The sequence below is a fragment of the Bombus flavifrons genome, chromosome 13 (genome assembly GCF_040668555.2).
Source record: "Bombus flavifrons isolate JBK064 chromosome 13, iyBomFlav1_principal, whole genome shotgun sequence".
Lineage (NCBI taxonomy): Eukaryota > Metazoa > Arthropoda > Insecta > Hymenoptera > Apidae > Bombus > Bombus flavifrons.
Window position 1 is genome coordinate 9,982,475 of NC_138454.1, and position 20,679 is coordinate 10,003,153.

The 20,679-nt window shown below is 36.6% G+C and overlaps 1 protein-coding gene across 8 annotated transcripts in view; it reads left to right on the forward strand.

The window, feature by feature from the left end:
- Positions 1-20,320, forward strand: part of LOC138186276 (zinc finger protein 541) — a 589,272-nt gene extending 568,952 nt beyond the window's left edge. For 7 of the 8 annotated variants that reach the window (XM_069125955.1, XM_069125954.1, XM_069125953.1 and 4 more), the window contains 4 exons: positions 59-439; positions 708-791; positions 1,766-1,932; positions 3,731-20,320. In XM_069125955.1, the coding sequence (XP_068982056.1) occupies positions 59-439; positions 708-791; positions 1,766-1,932; positions 3,731-4,064 (966 nt within the window). In that variant the 3' untranslated portion in view covers positions 4,065-20,320. The remainder of the gene's footprint in view (positions 1-58; positions 440-707; positions 792-1,765; positions 1,933-3,730) is intronic. The other variant, XM_069125960.1, reaches the window with a different exon arrangement.
- Positions 20,321-20,679: the final 359 nt, after the last annotated feature.

The window sequence follows — 20,679 nt, forward strand, 5'->3', positions numbered from 1 at the left end:
TCTCTTTTATTAAATTCTTTTATTAATAGTATCAACGTGGTTCATTGTTCGTTTCTAGGAAGCAATGTTAAAGTTGATGAGACCGACGCCTCCGTTGCCAGCGGAACATCCGTTGCTGAGTTACGAGTGCCACGAGACCGACCGATGGACGTCGCAGGAAATGGACGCATTCTACCAGGGCCTGTTGAAGTACAACAAGGACTTCTCTGCGATCTCGCGAGACGTGGGTGGCAAGTCCGCGAAACAATGCGTGCAATTCTATTATCTGTGGAAGAGGCTGTGCCCGGACGAATACAGGAGATTGCGTGTTCGCCACGGTAAACCAAAGATTAAGACAGAGAGCAAGGATTACAAGGACACTAGGGAGCTTCGCGACGCCATCGCGTCGGTCACGGAGATGGACTTCAGCGAAGACAAATCTGTTCTTCACCGCACTCTGGTAAGTTCAGTCGAGATTCGAATAACATTATCGTTAAATCACGGATGCTTATGCGTTTAAGGGACATTTAAATGTACAGACAAAGAATTCACTTGCAATATTAATGTGGTTTTAAAGTATAGAAAATTATCCTCGTACTTATATCCTATAAGGATCGAAGACTGTTTAATTATCACGATTGTAACGTTTCTAAATATTGTGATATTTGTATTTAACATTTATCCGTATGGAGTTTGATTTTTCGTTTCACGTAGAACTTGTTCTTCAGTTACAGACAAACGAGAGAGAAAACTCGGCTACTCTGACCACTAGCGACGGAGAGCTGAGATTATTCGCATACGACTGCCCCGATGTGAGTACCGTTACTTCATATCACCCTCTATGTATTCTATCTTTTACCTACAAGCTTTATTTGATACAATGAGACCGAGTAACTCCAAACGATAACAAATATTACGATTTTAATAAATAAAGTATTAGAGTAACAGAGTTTGTTAGCTGCTGAATATAACTTAATGTCACCGCTTCTTTTTGATTAGGAATATATGATATAATATCGAGCATTTTAATATTCTTTTATATATGTATATCTTTTTTTTTTTAACAACAAGCATAGATCGATCGTTAAATGTCTAGACGATTATCGAGACTATTAAATGTATCTTTCATGAAACTTGTATTATTTTTCTATTTTTTTTTTTTTTAATTATTAATTATTAAACTAACTACTCGTCGAGTATTGAATACGAATCGTTCAAATGTACTCCTAAATTATTATTAACGTATTATTTATAGCAAATATTGTTACTACGCTAAATAGCATATTTTTAAAAAATATTAAGGCAATCTAACAATTTGTATTATTTTTATTGCTATATAAGAAAAGTAAGCAAAGACATTCATTTTCAAAGAAATGCATGCATGAAACGGCATTTTTATTCAAAAAAAATACCTGAAAATACTGGAAATTTGAAAGATGTAACTCGGATACGTAATATGTGACCGAAAATCTACAAAAATTCACAATGATCGATTCGTATTCGATTTGTACGTACAGCGCGTGACCACTCGACACGCGTAGATAACGCGTGAACGTTTAAGTGTCGCATGTGACTTGTTGTTGGACCTGTCGTTTCTACTTTTCTCTCACGCTTTCTTCTCACAAGGTACGAGCGCGTTGTGCGTTGCGTTAAAACCAAACACGTTTTGTGCGTTTACTTATCTCTGTCCGTCGTCGTCGTCGTCGTCATCGTCGTCGTCGTCGTCGTACGTGTTGTTGTTTGTTTGTGTTGTTTATTTTGGCTTTGTGTTTCTTTGTGTTGTCAGAGCTTTAGCGGAAGTGTAACAGTAACGATGGCCGGAAGCACCCAAACCGCCCAAACCGGCAATACCGGCCACGCCACAGTCAACACCAACTCACAAACTCACACTAGTTCTGAGCAACAACTACCCGTGCCCACCCCACTTCACTACCCCTGCAAGATTTGCGGGAAGTAAGTCTCCAATCTCTAATCTAAACAAAAAATTAAGTCCATTTCGAATAAAATGACCAACGGCTAGCCATTGACACAAGCGAATTAATTAACACGACGGGTTACGAGTGGCAAGTATCGGCGCAAGCACAACTATAGAGAACACCTTTGCTTTTTTTTAGAGGGCGAGAGAAACAGGCCGACAAAGAAAGAGAGCCTTCCTGCATTAAATTATCTCGTCTTCTTCCCTTTCTTTTTTTTTTATCTCGAACCACGTAGCGTTTCTCAGTGCTCGTTTTTGTAGACTCGAATTTCGGTTACGTGTCGTATACTCAACGGAGAGTTCGCGAATAACAGGGATATTTTGTTAATAGTAGTTCTATAAGGGATGTCACTTAATATTATAATTAAATAATTAAAAGAGAGAGATAGATTAGATTTATTATTTACAGGAAAAAGAATCTTTGGGATTTAGAGTGAATTCTTGGATTGAACGGTTTTTGAAAAATTGTTATAACGTTAAATTTGCAAAATAAGTGTTTAGAAAATAGAAGTTGATCGAAAGATGATTTGAAGAAGCCAAAGATATCCTTGATATTCATTAGCACTCTGTACTACAAACATATTTTCACAAAAAAACTCATTACGATACTTGTATCCTACTTGCTGCTAGATACTGTTAATGCCGCTTTTTAATAGGTGTTTTACTTACTATATATTAACGTAGGACAATAATTATGCAATATGCTATTGCAGCAAGTTTGATATGTTCAATGAAAACGCACTATTCTCCGTATAATATACTCAAATAAATTGCTTGGTACGTATCTTTTCAACAATCATAGGTATCTTGCGGCAAATTTATTAAAACGGTATTGTTAATCGTCTCTGTCCTCTACTTTTAATTCCTTTTGTCTTGAGATTTATTAATTTGTTTCAAAATCTGCTTGCAACGCTCTGTGCATAATTGCATAATGAAATCGATGTATTTGCCTGAACGTATACGTTTTAAATCTCGAATTGAATTGCAATGTTGCAAAATATTGCAAAAATGTTACAAAAGCGTCGATGTACATATAAAGTAGAGAAAATAGTGGAAAATTTCTAACGATACGTAACAGCATATATGACTATGATACGTAAACCAAATTTTCTTTCTTTTTCTTTTCCATCGTTGAGAAATGCACTGTGAAAAATATTGTACATCTGTATCTCCTTGCTCGATATAATTTTTTTTATAAATTTGTTATTCGCCTCATTAAATTACGTTTACGTTGCTGTCACTTACATTCCTTTCTCTGTTAAACCAGCATTTTGATCTCGTTCATTTGAATTGCAATCGTTCCAATACGGTTACATGTCGCACGTCAAGGTGAATAATTCCGGCAATAAATATTTAGAATGCTTGCATTACCATGGAATCGATAATTAATGTTGCAGCGCATCATACGCATGATCTGTCATTAATTAGCTCAATGTTCATACGTCGTTGTCGTCACGATCATGAATACCGAACACATCGTTGAAAATACGTTCGACAAGAATTACAAATACTCAAAATCATCGAAATTGTACACAAATTTATCAAAGAAAAAGAAGATTACGAAAACAAAATGAAAGATCCCCTTTCGATACGATACTATTAATGTTATCCACATCTCAATAGCTTCAATTTCTTTCATTCGCATAGTTTGTGTGTTATGTACCGATCCCAGGCATCGTGTTTACATTTACCTATCTACAGTCTAATCCGTTCAAACTTAATTCCGATAGTAAATCGTCGATTGAACTAACACGATCGTTCAATTTGTCTTTGCAGAGTTTTCAACAAAGTGAAAAGCAGAAGCGCACACATGAAATCTCACAGGCCGGTACCCTCGCCCGATTCAACGGGACAGGAATCTAAAAGGCCTGCACAGCAGCAATCGAAGGTGCAGCAATCCCAACAACAACGTCAGCAGCAACAACCTCAACAACAACAATCGCAGCAGCAGCAGCAGCAGCAACAGCAGCAGCAACAACAACAATCAAGCAGCGTTTCATCGCAGGCCCAAGACTTCAATCAGCAACAACTGCCTCCCAGCAATAGTGACACCGGCGCTCAGAATCAAGCGCATTTATGGCACAACCCAACCCGGCTCAGACCACCATAGGACGATGCCCAGCCGGTTCAACTAAAGTTACCTTAACGAAGGCTGTAACGGTACGGTAGGAAAGTATTTTACGGTCGCGCTACGTTAATAGGCAGGCACTACTAAGAGAAACTAAAACTAGAAAACAATAAATCACGATCGTCGAAGGATCGTCGATGGCACGACGAAAACGGGTTAAAAGTTAGTGACTCCAGTATCAATCTACAGAGAAAGAGAGAGAGAGAGAGTCGTGTCTCGAAACCTCCTACACAGAGGCAAAACGTTAACTGACGTTCTAGGCGAGTTATAAATGAGAAACGGACACTTCCATATGATAGATAATATAGTTCCAAGAACAATGAAAAGAAAGAAACAGATGAAATAAAGAAAACGAGAAATACCTCTTGTACGCGCTATGGACTTGAGCGAAACGAAATGACGCGTGTTCTCTACCAGACCAGCCATACCATAAGTTATACGTACGCGGTCACACATAGGTGCGGAACACGTGCATCGAAGGATGAAGCTATCCCGAGGTACCTCTATCCTTTGTTAGTAACAACAGACTTCGAAAGAAACCGTTAGAAGCAAAAACAAATGACATAAGTACGATCAGAATGGAAATTCTAATTTTTGAAAAAGAATCTAGATACTGAAAATGACGAAACGAGGATAGAGATATCGCGTGGGTGTTATACTTCGCAGCCGTAGTCGAAGCTCTGTTCAACGAGGAGACAGGGTAACGGAAGTCCCCCATTTCGTGTCAAACGAGGGATGGACGAAACATCGCGACGGTCCAGCAACGGCAGCGGTCAACAGCGATCGGTTGGATTTGTCTATGGGATAATAATCGAACGTGCAAGCTTTCCGTCTGTTTTATTGATCATTTTCGTTTTGTCGATTAACAAAAGAGGATATTGGAGACGCGTGAAAACGTCATCGACGAACCAAATGGCCTACAGGAAAGATCGTGTCCTACACGAGCGACACACTGGCTGGTGTTTTTAAATATTTCCTTTTTTTTTTCTTTTTTTTTAAAGTAGCAATCTAGCAGAGGTTAAAACCTGACTGGATGAGTCAGGATAAGGGAATTAGCCACGATTCAGTGCGATGTAACGCGTTGAACGATTATTCGCAGTTTTCGATGTACCTATTATGGCTATATGCACGTGAAATGTTCCCAGGATTGTGCCACAAGACATTAACTGTTACCTGTTGCCTCTTTGTCATTTTTTAAACATTTTAGATTAATTTTAATCGTCTTTTCTTCACTATCTACTCTTCATTACTTCTTTTATTTTCTCTTTTTTTTTTTTTTTGGTTTATCGTAGACGAGATCGGCTTACGAATCGAATCGTTTAACCTGCGATTAGAAGAATCTTTTCTTTCGGATATTTTTCAACGAGATTCGAATGGAAAACAAGACGATTAGAATAAAGAAAGGTATAAATCGAAGTGTAAAGCTAATTGGTTAAATATAACATGAACGTAGTGTAATATAAGATGAACTTAATCTAAAATTGATCTTGTTTTTAAAAACGCACGAAAGGTAACGATCTTATAAACGGTTCGCGAGCACATCCCGTCCTTCTAAAATTAATACGACTTGTTGCACGTTCGCTCTAGTTCTACTTAGTTTAAATTTACATTTAGCGTATTTAAATGTCGACAAGTAAAGCGATCAATCGTCAAGAGAAAACGTTCGTAGATTTGTTGAAGCTCCCCAAGATTTTTGTTACCTCTGTTACTTAATATATATAATATATATATTAACTATATTTGTCAGAATAAATTTTAATATATATTATATATATATACATATTATACATATGTATAAACAGATCGATGTAATTTGAAGATGACTCTTAGCCTAGGCGAGATATAGTCCTCTATAGAAGAAAAAAAAAAAAGATTAAGAAAGAGAGACACGTTGTTCAAGTTTCACTTCGGGCCGCGATCGATCGTGCGATCGCGATCGAACTGTAACATAAATTAATTATACATACAGCCATGAATACATTATATATACGCGCATCGAACGCAGACACATGGCAGAGAGCGTTTATTTAAATAAATCGAGATGCGAACAAAAGAAAAAGTAAGAGATAAGAAAAAGAAAGAAGAAACAGACGGATTATTATTCGACTAATAATGATCGCGTTAGATCACCACTCTATGTGTACATAATTCGTGTACATGTCTGTACATAATTCTAAACGTCAGTGTCTGTATGTACAATTCGAATGAATTTTAACGCAAAAAAAAAAAATACGTAGGTTATAGGTTTTAGGTTGTTTTAGGAGGGATCTATATTATAAATAAAGTATATATACTTGGCTTGATTTTCTACCTTACTAGGGACTACGAGGCGAGACCCTCGAGCCAATGACGGTGAATCGCCTGGATACAAGTTTCGTAAATTTTTATCCTTTCGTTTTAACGGAATTCAACGATGTTCCTGTATGTAAGGTGCCTTAAATGATCGTTTGCGTTAATTTTATAAATTGTTACCGCGGTGTTGACAATGCGTTGTCTCGCCCTTTATGTTTCGAAACTTTATCCGATAGGTAGTACAAATGTAATTTAATTAAAGAATAATTATGTTAGCGATTATTTAGCAATTATATCGTTTAATTAATATTTACGTCGGCGTACGAAATTCAGCCTGAACGGCAGAAATTCGATATGTTGCTTGTTTTTAGTTACGTTGTATTACGTTGTTTGCTTGTTTTAAATGTATATATAGGAACATCGTTCCCGGCGAAATTTTACAAGCAAAGATATACGAGAAACAAATATACGAGAAAAGCTACACGTGGCGTTGACACGTACTCGAGCTACGTTTCACGATACGTGTGAACGCTAAAACGTATACATGTGTATCCATTGGTCGACGTCACTCGAGAGATTGTCGTTCAGATTTGTCCGCCGATCGTAGCTGCTCTAATTCTACCTTTAAAGATATTGTTATTGTTAACACTCTTCTTCTTATTAACTTTTACCATTAAAAGGAATTAAAAAACCACGATATACATTTTAACTTTTTAAACTTTTCACGTGTAAAAAGGGGAAAAAAGCGAAAAAAAGAGATGCAAGTGACTGAGGATGCTTTTAAAGAATCTGCCAAGTTTTAAACGAAAACAAAAGGGGAGAAAGGAAGAGAAAAGTGAATGAAAGAAAGGATGGCTTGACATTTTCCAATGTTGCTTTTTTTAGTCTGAAAAATACGCGAGGAAAGAATATCGTTACAAACAACGTACAAACACGTTTCGAAACAGAAGGAGAGAAAGATCTAGGAGAAAGGAGAGATACTTCCGTTTGACGTTCCGCATTCGAGCAGATTCGTTGGATTTTAAGCTTACGAGAGAATCGTCTGTCCTTTATGCGTGTGTGTCTTGTGTTTCTTCCATGTTTTCCCTTTCCAACCCTTCTCAACTCCCTGATCCACCGACGAAAATGAAATCAAGAAAGAAATGTGTAACGCGCTGTTCAAACGACAAACGTTCCGGCCACGCACCATTCGTTCATTTACAGACAAGAATTGCGTATCGATAGAAAAAGAAAACAAAGAACAGAAAGGCGTATGGCCAAGGGCACCGTTCTATCTATTTAAAGAAAGAAAATCATCTCTCGAAAAAAGAGAAAACCGCTGATAAATAATAAATCCTTGTTTCCTAGATACCTAAATATCGTTCCACAGACACGCAACGAACGATCGTTTTCGTTCGAGAGAAATATTTTTATCACGTTGACCACATTTGATAGCAATGAAGAATAAATAAATCGAAACAGTATTTTATCGTTCAAACGTTCGACGCGTGTACTTATTTTCGAATCTTAAATCGCGAATATCACGGATACTTACGGCCCATGGGTATACCTCTTTTGCGACCATAGAAGAACACACGATTTTGTAAACTCTGAGTGAACGGCCTCCAGTAAAGAAGGAAAGGAAGAGGGAGAAAGAAAGAAAAAGAAATAAGTCGAATAAGATGCGTAATCCTAGAAATCTATAATTAACTATACTAACTAAGATCCTAGGTGATTCGAGTATTTAAACATAAGTTCATTTAAGGTGTAAAAGTGTTATATATGTGAATCCCGACCGCAGGTCCGGCTCATAAGTCGAAATGCAACAAAATTAGCAGACATATCATTTAAGACAATACACTTGTTACAGAAACTACGTTTCTACTAATGTAATTCTTATTATATGTACGTAATCTAACTCTTAATCAGATTTAGAATCGATTCGAGGTGAAACACGACGTAGTTAGTGATTAAAAAAAAAAAAAAGAAAGAAACAAGAAGTCGAGGAAAGGGAAAAGAAGAAGAAAGTGTTGGAATTATTACACAGCAGCGAGATCAAATCCAGAGATCACGATCGTTAGTTGTTAAAACACAACCGAATTAATTATTTCGATAATTTCGTAGTTAAATAATTCTTATTAAATTGCGTTACGAATTTAAGAAAAAACAAAGTGATTATGTACTTAAAATTTAGTTAGCTTTTAATCAGCCTTCTTGGCTAAGATTATATGTACTTAATAAAATGTAATTATTCTACGTTCTTTCTCCTGTAACGAGAAAGTTCCAAGCTTGGCCACACTCTCTGGATTTGTTTGGCAAATGTAAACGCAAGAGGCAATTCTGGAGGCTGATTACTCAGAATTTTGAGGAAAGGTACGATAAAACGAAGCAATGAAACAGTAACGAATATATGCATGAATTGTACAAACGAGTCCCTCCACGTCACAGAAAAAAAGAATGATATATATATATCTATATGGAGAATATATATATAACAAAAAAAAAAAAATGATAAATATGTGATGTATTTAAATGGTATGTGGTATATGGTATTACATATTTGTACATAGGCGGACCCGTGCCATCAATTAGTGAGTTGTACCGATATTGTACTGCCATTAGTCGAGTTAGCGGATAACATCGAGTGAATGGAGATAGATTGACGACGAAACGGATTACGTTCATCGTATGAAATTTTTGTTTCTACCGGCAAAATCGTACAGCCGAACGAAAAGCGTAGCAGATTCGAATTCGGAGATTAATTTTATTATATTTAATTCTATATGACTATCCAGACCGAGTGAAATTGATTTTCAGCAAAAATCTTATTTAAACACGAGCTGAAAAGTTTTGTTTAATTTTTATCGAGCACGAAATTGTTACGCAATTTATTTAATATCGTACTAGACGTTATCGATTATATTTATCTAAGTGTTAAAAAAAAAAATGTATAGTTTAAATTATTTCACAATGCGCTGATTAATTTTGAAACTTCGACGAAGTACAAAATTATTTAACGATATTTTAATATATATTATATTCGTAGTTAATTTAAATCATTAAGCAGACCAAGGCAACGTAGTGTCTTCGAGTCTATCGTTACCATTGTTCATCGTGAATGTGATTGATTTTCATTAGTCGAATTTTATTTAATAATTTATTAACACACCATAACTCGTATGTCTGCGAAAAGAAAAAGATATGTCTCATATCGTCGATAAATCAAATCGAAGGAATGGCGAGGTGACGTTGCGAAATATATTGGTACAACTCGGCGAAGAAAGTGTAGCGTGGTTATACACCTGAGGAATGTGCTCAAAATACTGTATTAAAATGAAAAAAAAGTCTACTAAATGATCATCATCGTTTATGCAAGAAAAAAAAACTACTCTTAAACAAGTGAAAAGTTATTTATTGGATTATATTGATATCGTAATCTATCGTCCTCTTACCTATTACCTACTTTAATATCTATCTCTATACGCCAGCATGGTTCTTTATACTCTTCTATTTGATGTTAATACTATTCTCTATTATAACTTTTACTACGACGGAGAAACAAAAAACGAAATGTATTGTTAATAGTGTTTTTAAATGTATTCGAAGCATGGTCAGCTGTAGGTGAGCCACGGATACGTAATGTCGCGTTTCACATGAGAACTGATCGATTCGATCCTAAATACACGAAGATAAAGGAACAAAAAAAAAAAAATAAGAGAAGAGAGAAATAGAAAAAGAGAAACAAAAGGGAAAGAAATAAATTCGTAGAACGCGAGGCATTGGGAATCTTTGATCTAGTTCAGACAAAACCATCGTCGTCTCTCTGTCTTTTTTGCCTGACAACTTTGTGAGATTAGATTCGTTCGATTTTTCGAACCCTTCGATTATTCGATTTTCGTTCGTTCGATACGAACAATCTTTCGATTTCATGTTCAAAGATCCCTTGTTCTAGACAGACCTTATCTTTGATCCCTTTTTGCTGTCGTGAAAACATCGCGAATATATAGAGAACGTGAGAACAGCACGGTCCAGAGTATTCATGTGACACGGACATTTTTATCGCACGGTTATTATCGCAATAATTATTACGATAGAGTGAAAGAAGAAACGTGTGCTCGGTAGCAATATCGGTGTGGACGCGTGTCCGCGCTGTCGTTGTTTTTTCCACTTCTCTGCTCAACTAGTTCTTACCTGTAAGGTGTAGCTGTATACATTAAAATATCCTCGTCACGGTTAGTCTTTTAAACGAAACGATAAAAAGAAAAGAAGGAAAAGGAAAAAAAAACACCGTTCTCTCTCCGACTCTTGTATTGTCTTTTGCTCAAAACTCGCGTGAAAGAAAGAATATCGAGAAAGCCGATTTTGAGGCTACGCCGGGAAAAGCGCAGACGAACCTCTCGTAACTCTACAACAAGTAAACAAAGAAAGAAAGAACAAAAATTTGCAATGATATCGCTCAAAAGTTGGTGCCATAAGCAATATGGACAATATATTATTAATTGTGTTAGATGACGTATGCGCTAACTACAGCTGGCCGAGTGAGGGATTCCACTTTAAGGGATTTGCAGACGAAACGTCCCGTGATCGTCCCTCGTGAGCAACATTTTTACTACCCTTACTTATCAAGTATCTAAATAAACTTAAACATTGCTTTTCAACCTTTCTTCATCAAATTTCTCATTAATATTATAGTATAGACTAGTTGGACTAATTCTATAAATTCTTCCATTTGAACGATTCCTTTTCGACTGCGCTTTCACGCAGTTCCACATTCTATACTATGCAATCAGCTCATGAGAAACGATAGCGTGGCTTTCCACACATTTACACACAGTTCAGTCAATTTGAAGCGCGATGTGGTACCGAGTCGTCGACGAAAACGATGGAAAATCGATACGAAGGCCTATTAAACTAACTTTCCTCTCCGATCTACGAGGAGAGAGGAACGAAAGACCCCATAGGAGGCATGAAAACCCCTCGACACGCGACTCCACCACATTGGTCTTCGGCCAACAAAGACGGCACAAACGTCGCAGCTGATCCTCTGAAACCGAATGCGCGCGTCTGTGACTCTTTGTCGATCCTTTAAATAAATGAAAACCGGAGGAGCGTCGATTTTGTCCAGTTACGCATGGCCTCGTGAAAATTTCGAATCGATCACTGTGTTAGGTATACCTCTTTAGTCTGTCGATAGCCACGATGTAACCGCTTGCTTTTCGTCGTTTTAACGAAGTTTTAACGAAGTCTTTGACCGAGGTGCTACGACGCCCTTGCGCGAATTGTGAATATATAAACAAGCTTATAGAGAGATGGATCAACGAGAGTTTATAGGCGCGCACGTTTCTGATTTTAACGTCAGTCGACAAAAATCGAGGAGCTCAAGGTCCGGCCAAAGCATCGACGCAAACTGAAAGCAGAAAGAAGGATTCCATCGATGACGGGAGAAACGATGAGATAAACGTTGATGTGTGTTAGTTAGGCTTAGCCGGAGTGACGAGCTTCTATGCATCAGTATTACGTTCGAAGAGCGATACTAATATACATTGGTCTAGTGATTATACATTATATTGCGTACATACGATTTTATTTAATATACACATATATATATATACATATTGGATATGAAAGGGCGATATTATTATTATTAACTATTAATTATTATTAATTATTATATAGATATGTGGGGATATATATACTTATATATATATATATATATATATATATATATATATATATATATTTGTATATATAAATACTTATACATGTATAAATATATATATTCGTATATATATATTTATATATATATGGGTGCCGATTATGTGCAGGGAGTAGGCAGCGACCACGCGCTTTGCGATAGGTCGCGGTTTAAATCTCGATGTTGTTCGTTCAAATGAAACAAAATAAAATAGAAAAGAGGAAGAGTAAAAAGGAAACAACAGCTCGCGCTTCGGAATCGTGAGCGATGGGACTTCGGTACGCGATAAAAGGAAACACAGATGGAACGGGCAGATTTTTGGAAAACGAGGGAAGCAGTTGCTTGCTTCGGTTGTTCAGTTTTTTCAACAATGTAAAACTCCCAACAGAGTCATCGAATATACAGGAAAACGATCTTGGCAAATTGTGAGTCGACTTGTCGCGATCGTGTTCGTTTAAATCCTTATCGATATACTTCGATATATTTGCAACGATATTTTGCAGTGAAACGATCGTCGATCCTTTACAAGGCAATCGTCGAATCGTCGATCAACTTATACATCAAATTCTTGACAAAATTGGTTCAGTTTTCGATCATTGCACGTGAACCAATCACGATCGAAGTTTGACTGCACTATTGAAGCACGATCGATCGATCGAATTTGAAACACCGATCCGCCTGTTGCAGAAATTCCACGATTCACGTGTCTCGAGATAAGTCGACGAAATTGTGCACGGATTAGCTGAACGAAACTTCGGTTTTTCCTCGATCGACCGATCCGGATGTTTGTCCTTTCGATGATATTGAGCAAAACTTACCGAAAACCCTGGCTCACGAGTGCACCAGAGTATTAAAAAAGATCGGTATAACCGTGGAATAATACCGCTGCGGGAAATTCAAGGCAAGCGTGAAAGAGAAAGAAAGAAACGATGTTTTAATACTCAGATGTAATGTATAATCTAACCGTCGTTTATAAATGGATATGGATGATGAGCAATGGATATATGAAATAAATAAATAAATATATGTATATATATTATATATTAAATATATGTTATATGTATAATATATAATATATGATATATATACGTAATATATGTATATAATATATATTAAAACTGCATTGCATACGTAGTATATATATATATGTATGTGTCGATATATATGTATATATATACATACATATGGACTATTTTCTTCTATTGATATTGTGAGTAATTGCTGCGTGTTATTTCCATCATACGTCGCAAGGCACTCTGCAACCGACGACGAGACGCGAAATGAACGATTTTAGTCGATATTAACGTCATTGTTGCTAATTTAGCGATTAGTAGACGAATCGATGTGATGTAGCGCTAAATGGAACTTCATTTGAATGTACATTTCTCGAGAAAAGAACGTAGCTAATCGTTATTCGTGCATCTATTCGAAAACTTTCGTATGAGGAGAAACGAAATATTAGTATGGTAAATAGTATATAGAATTTTTTATATGATGTAAATGTTCTTTGGAGTTACGACTTACTACCATTGTTTCTAATTAAAATTGTTACAGAAATAATCTTACATACGTGTAGCAAATTAAAAGGATTCCTAAGGAAGAATGATATTTAATTTTCCGTGAGTTATTGTGTATAACTTAAGGAGCAACGAAACGTAATACAGATGATTATTCTATCATTATATTTTTCTATGACTTTTTCAATTTACTTCGATATATTCGATTCTGTTTTTATTATTCATCAAGTTACAATTATTTAATTTTAAACACCTAAAATATTTTATTAATTTATCGATCGATTAATTTATTCGTTATTAACGTCTTACGAAACTCGATTTAATAAACAAAAAAGTGTTGGTATTTTCAGTGTGGAATAGATATATTATAACAATATTTTTCAATTGTAAACACATTGTAAATAGTAACTAGCGGTAGTGAATCGAGTCAGCTGCTTCTCGATTACAATGAACATAATCGATGTCTCGCGTCGTTCGTCTCGTGTATGCGGTGCGTCCTGCGCAAGCTATCCCAACACCGAGCTACACCAAAAGCAAGCGACTAACGGAAGAAATTAAAAAAGAATGAAGAAAAAAGAATAAAAATATGTACGATGTGTAAGCCAAGTGCCTTGTGTTCTGGTAACTAATCATTGATTTTTAACTATGATATTAGAGGAAGTGAGAAAACGAGAGAACGAACGAGAGAAAGAGACACCGAGGAGAAGCAAAAAGAACGGGAGAACGAAATCAAAGGTTTTTGATATCAGTTCGAAGGAAAAGTGAAGCGTGTTCTTCGATAGGATAAGAATACACTTTTTCTCCTCTTTTTATACGATCTTAAATGATCGTTGCTCCGAACTATATCTGCTCGTCGAATAATTTCAGTCGCGTTAATTTCAGTAATTTCATTGCAGATTTAACGACTCGTCGATTTTATCAATAATAGCTTTCATAACGATTTTAACGATCGTAGAAAGAGCAAAGAAACAAGATAATTTCTGAAATGCGAATTGGTATTTTTTATAATACAAAGACGCACAGTATTTGAAAGATGGAATAGAAAGTATATTCGAGTAATCGAATAATCAAAACGCACAATCGTCCGCGTTTTACAGCGACGTTTCTCTTCGATACCTGTTTTCATTGCTCCGAGTGTTTTACTGGGAAAAAAGATTCGTAACAATGTTTTATTAATTCTGACGTATCGTAACGATGTGCCAAAGCACGCAGGTATTGCCATCGTGCGTAAGAATCTAGTTTTACGTTTCTTCCGTCTGATTACGCGTAATGAAGAGAAAAACGTTCGTTTTGATTGCTCAGTTTCTCTCTACTTCCACTGCCTGAAAAAAAATTGATCTCAAGTTTATGAATATACGAAATGTCGTTAACTCTGCAACGTGTCTTCGTTGTCGGAATTTTTTACCCTTCGTAGCGTATGTGCCTATGTTAACGAAAGAGTTAATTGCTCCAAACAAGTCTTCGAGTTAATCCATTCTGCACTAAGCCTTACCTCTATCAAAATGATTATTTCATATGATCCTCTTGTCAAATTTATTCAGCGAGATATACAATAGAAATTTAGTTTAAACGTTAATATAGTATCACGTTATCATGCAAGAGACGCTCGAAGTTTCGTCGACATACTCAGAAACCTCGACCGACTCCCTCGATTAGCTAGAATCTTCCTTCTAACGCTTGAGAAAAAAGCTATGCTTTTAACGCTGTTTAATACCGCCAGCGTTTTCACGAAAGTTGGCCAGAAGCGAGGCGAGTGTCGGGTATCGTATCGCGTTGGAAGCTGAACGGAAGTAAGAAGAGGGAAAGGGATGGAAAACTCGACGACGAAATTGATCATCGAGCTGTTGTTAGGCTTAGAAGATAGAATCACTTGTGCCGCGGTGCACTCTGGGCCCATCCCATGCCAAATCCTCGGTTAGCAGAAATGAAAAGGAAACGGCGACTAAACTAAATAAAAGAAGTAAATAAAAAAATAAAATGTGGACATTTTCATTCGTAGCAGAAATCGTTTGGTGTTGCGATAGACGGCGAAGGTGTCAGAGCAGAATGGAATACGAGTGTTGCGTCATCGTGTGTATGTATGTATATGTGTATACTGTGTGTTATACGAGAAATACGAAAGAAAGAAAAGAGATGCGAGAACAAAGCAAAAGAAAAGAACTAGAGAAGGAAATGCAGCGAGTGTTCCGATTGCGCGTGCACGTACGTACGCCGTTTCTTACCGGCGACTCTATACTTAATGTAATAATCTTTTTAACTATGACGAGGAACGAAATATTAGCTATGTCTAAAAGGAATTGATGTACATAGTAGATCTCGGTAGATAGCAAATGTGTCGTGGCCGAGGGAGTTCTGCATTCATGACGCGCTTAAACGGAATCGTGTTTAATATTTCTTTCTCCAGGAGAAAGAACAAATCTTTCTGCGACGATATTAGTACGTAACGAGGGAAACGAATTATACGAGAGCGTTCGAATAAAATTCGAGGATGTTTCATGGAAAGTGTAACAGCGATTGCTGCCTCATGGATGCATTGAATCGGATGAGAAACCCCTTTAAGCAGACAATCCTTTGTTAGTTAGTCCTTAAATACGCGCGTGCTGTGTCCCTGTGTATGAATGAAATGTATGGAAAGTATTAATTCGTAAGGAGCCGAAATAATTGCGCCTATTTGCCATCTGTAGCCCTACACTCTCCCCTCGTCCCTCTTTCTTATATTTTCTCATTCTTTAGATAGATACGAGTGTACTTAATTCTTAGAGAAAGCGGATACGATGCACGGTACTTTTTATTGGTTGAATGGATGAGTAATTTAGATGTTTTTTAAGTGTAAAAGGAAAAAAGAATAAGATTTTTAAACGATAGCGTACGTCGAATTGGAGAATCAAATTGAATCACGTGCCAATAAAGAGTTTTCTCGAAGTATGTTATAACGTATCTTCGTATCCGCTTGTTACATAGTACGTCGATCTTGCGAAGAGTTTTCTTCTTCCTCTTAAAACTCTTGTAGGCATTGGCTTATTTTACGAGCTTCGATACTGAGAACGATTGTATAATAGGAATAATAGGTTGGAAAAATTCTTAAGGAAAAGTCGAGAAACGAACAGTCAACAGTCGTTTCGTAGCGTCTTCGCGACTCGCATGTTTTAGAAGAATTTCAATTTTACTCGAGAGAATACGAAATATTTTTTAACGTTTACGTTCTTTTGAATAGATTTAAGATTATGATCCGGTAATTATCGCCAGTGGCGAAACCGAAAGTTAGATAGAATTAAACAAAATTCGATATTTAATAATCGGAGCATGGTTTGGAGAAAACGAAACGACTCGGAACTTGTAAAAAGATCACGAAGCAATGATTCGATGTCTAGTCTAATCATGAACAACAGAGTATTGTGTTTTCAATGATAATTTCTGTAACTGCGATGGCTTCTGAAAGGCTTAAAGATGAAGACGATGTCTTCATCAAAATTGACACAGAATAATTTATTTATTTGGAGTGCATCGCGATGTATAGAATTCTAAGCCGATACCTAAGTTTACAATAGAAAAATTTTATTTGATATATTGCGACAAAGTATCAAAGATTTTATCGCAATCGAATTATTGTAAAATGTTTAACCTTTTCGCTATGTCAGTCGCTATTAGAAAAATATACACGCTTATACGTACGGGAATATCTGTATAAGTAAATTATTTTATTAAAAGCAAATTGTCATCAAATTTCATTTGCGGTCGTATCCTGCTTGCTAAACATTAATATTCGAAGTCAGTGTGTTAAACGCAAATATCAAAAATGAATTTTCAAATTTTAAATTCCTATTTCGTTGAGTGACTATTATAGCAATGAAAGGTATCTGTTCTAATCAAAATATTCATTTTGACGGTTATCAAAACTGGTATGAGAAATGTTTCAAAATTTCTTTCGCTGATACCTCGCCAAAGTTCTGTATAAAGAAGCAAGAAACTATTTACATTCTGCGAAAAATCAAAAACAACGAAGATCAAACAGAAACGCGAAATTATTTGAAAAATGAGATCGTAACGCTTAACAATAAATACCGTGCCAAATATCGTCGTTGTAATCAAAAGACGCATCATCTCAGTCGGTGTAGTAAATCAAAAAGAGGAAAGAAACACTGCTGCGATAAAATTAGGAAAAATTCTCGGGTATGTCGTTCCGTGAATCTTCCGTTCCTCCCAATAAGTTACGTCGTCGAGGCTGAATCGACTCTCGTTCCTTTTCCACTCGTCTCTACGTACGCGTTATAGTACGTTTTAGCGCAAATGTGTTAGTGCAAATGTGGTGAATCGTAGCCCGCGAGCGACGAACGTGTAGTATGCAATAATATACTGTATAAAGAGTCTGGATTTTATATGTGTCGTGAGCAACGGTGTGCAAGAAGGTGCACGAAATCCTTTCGATCCTCTCGATCCAACCCCCTCCCGCCCCTCCGATACTCCTCATGAATTCCACGACTCGTGTGTTTCAATTTAGACGCGTAAGAGATCGAAGCGACGTCGCGTAGGATACAGACTGCGCTCGAGATTCGAAGATCTTTCAAAGAAAATATTGAAGAATCAAAATTGACAATCAAAATGGAAAACAATTTGTCGAAGTACGAAGAAGGTTACATAAAGAGGAAAGGATCAGAGAAGTAAACGATGGAAATTATTGAATGATATTAAAAGTGCTTTTCGGAGAACAATTATCCATGATTATTGGACTCTCGAGTGCATAGTTCCGCGAGGAAAGCGCGGTTTGTGTCGATCCAAGGAGAATTTTTCGACTTTGGAGAAGAGATCGACGCATCCTCGCTCGCGCTTCGCTGCGTTCTAGCTACTATTTATGTGAAGGATATACATATATTATACAGTGTACACAGTAACCGTGGCTGAAGCTCCAAATCAAAATGCACAGATCTAGATACGAGCATCGATCATCGGGACGTTTAACCATACTCCCGATAGGATTGTTCGTCGAATAATTTTGTTCGTATTTTTAAGCGACGTTGTAAAGCGAAAGCGTTAATCAAAGGTCGACGTTGACGTGGACAGATGGAAAGCAGGTGATTTTTTCATTCGTTGATTGATAATGGAAAATTTGTAACACCAATACCGTGTGAATGGGAATCGAACGATTTTTAATAGGATGAAAATATAAAAAAATTCGTAACAATCATCGATAGTTTTCGCTTTGCAAAACTTTATTAAGCTGTTCGTGCTTAATGGAACGGAAAATTAAAGTAAAAAACCATCACGTTAATGGAATAATAGGACTGGACATTCTTTAGGATAATTATTGTATTTATTTATCGCATATTTCTTGTCGGTGCTCTTTGTGTGTGTACATAGCGAACACGTTTATCGATGTTATTCGTTTGCATTCGCAAGTGCACACGGAAAAGTCTACAGAGGTCGATCAGTGTTTCACTTTGATCTTTCTACCGAATAGCAGAAGTATAAATCGCGGCTTCATTCCGATACGACCAGCTCTAGTTTCCTAAATTAAAAATTCACCACTGTTCTCGAAATTGCAACAGATAATCTTTGAATTATATATACAAATAATTCTGGACGTGAATTTTTATCACGCGTAGAAAGTTTCAAATAATTACGAAAATGCAAAATATTTTACAATTATAATTGAGTTCAAACGAAACAAGAAACACTGACATTCGTGCGAAAGATTAGAGTCGAAGCTTATTGGTCCCCTACGATTCGATGGAAATAAAGGATAAGAAAGAAAAAATCAAAAGCAGAGAGTGTGAGAGTGAGAGAATGAGAGCCAGATAGACGTCTGACATATCAAAAGACAGGATTCTTCTTGACGAGAAACCACACAGCAATACCTTTCCGCTCAATATGGATAATAAAGGAGGAGAAACATAACGATGTTTTGAGAATGTTTTAATGTTAAAGAATTCGACACCATTTACAGAGACGGTAGACGAATGTATGTAGATATTTCGGCGAAATTTTAACGATTTTTTCGTCACGTACAATAGCGTGTAAAATTGTTTGTAGGCACAAAAATCAGTCTCGAAAGACCTGCTTCGTACAATAAGCGAATTGCCGAACTTCGTATCGCGTGCCGATTCTAAAGTTTCTAAATGTCACATCATTCAAATTACGTCATTCGATTGGACGCGGTGTGTTCGTGCAAATCTTGGAAAGCGGTTTGCCAGAGATTGTTCCAAGCATTGAACGATAGAATTGAACAGAGAGTGAAATTGCTAAAGTAATCAGCTGATAGAACACATTGAATCGTGAGTAGTTATCAATGTTATTATTGCTTGACGATTTTCGTGATTGTGACTCCTTTACAAAAGTGAAAATAACGTAAGAGAAATGAAACGTCGCCCTATCGTCCTTTTATACCATATAGGAGCAGGTGTACGCGAAAGAAATATTTCGAAAACGCGCCAGCTGAAAGATCGAGTCGAAGCGGCCGTGGTTGAAACTTCGATTACAGAATGAAATAGAAATCGGCAGAGGAAGCGAAAATTTACCTAAGTATTGATACACGAATATGTTAGATATATATAGACGAGTAAATGTTTATATGCCTCGTTAACGAAAACATCAAAGACAATTTGAGAGGAGAGAAAGAGCAAAGCGCCCGGTGTTCGGAGCACGAGAGGCAGAGGTTCGTTTGTAAAGGTTAAAAAGACATTGGATAGACATTGCGAGATATTAAATATGAGAGAGGAATGGAGTAACGAAAAATTCCATCTGCTCCGCGCCTGACAAAACGGTATGTCGAAAAAAAAACAGTTCGTAAAAGAGCGAGGATACGTACAACAGTACAAGATAGACAAAATAAAAAGTGAAATGTTTGTAAGATATCGGCTAAGCCCTGAGGAGTTTCACTTTAAAATAGTAGTACGATGAGGACAATGTAAATGTATGAAAGATCTATTAATTACCTGATCCTAGCCCTTTCCTAATCCTTTCAAAGATACTTCCTCCCCCTCCTCCTTTCGCAGAATCCTTCCTCGGCATCCTTTTCCTCTCTCTCTACGACGAGTGTAAAAAAAATATCATGTAAAATTAACACACCGATTAATATAAATATAAATATAAATATTATAAATAAATGAATAAATATAAA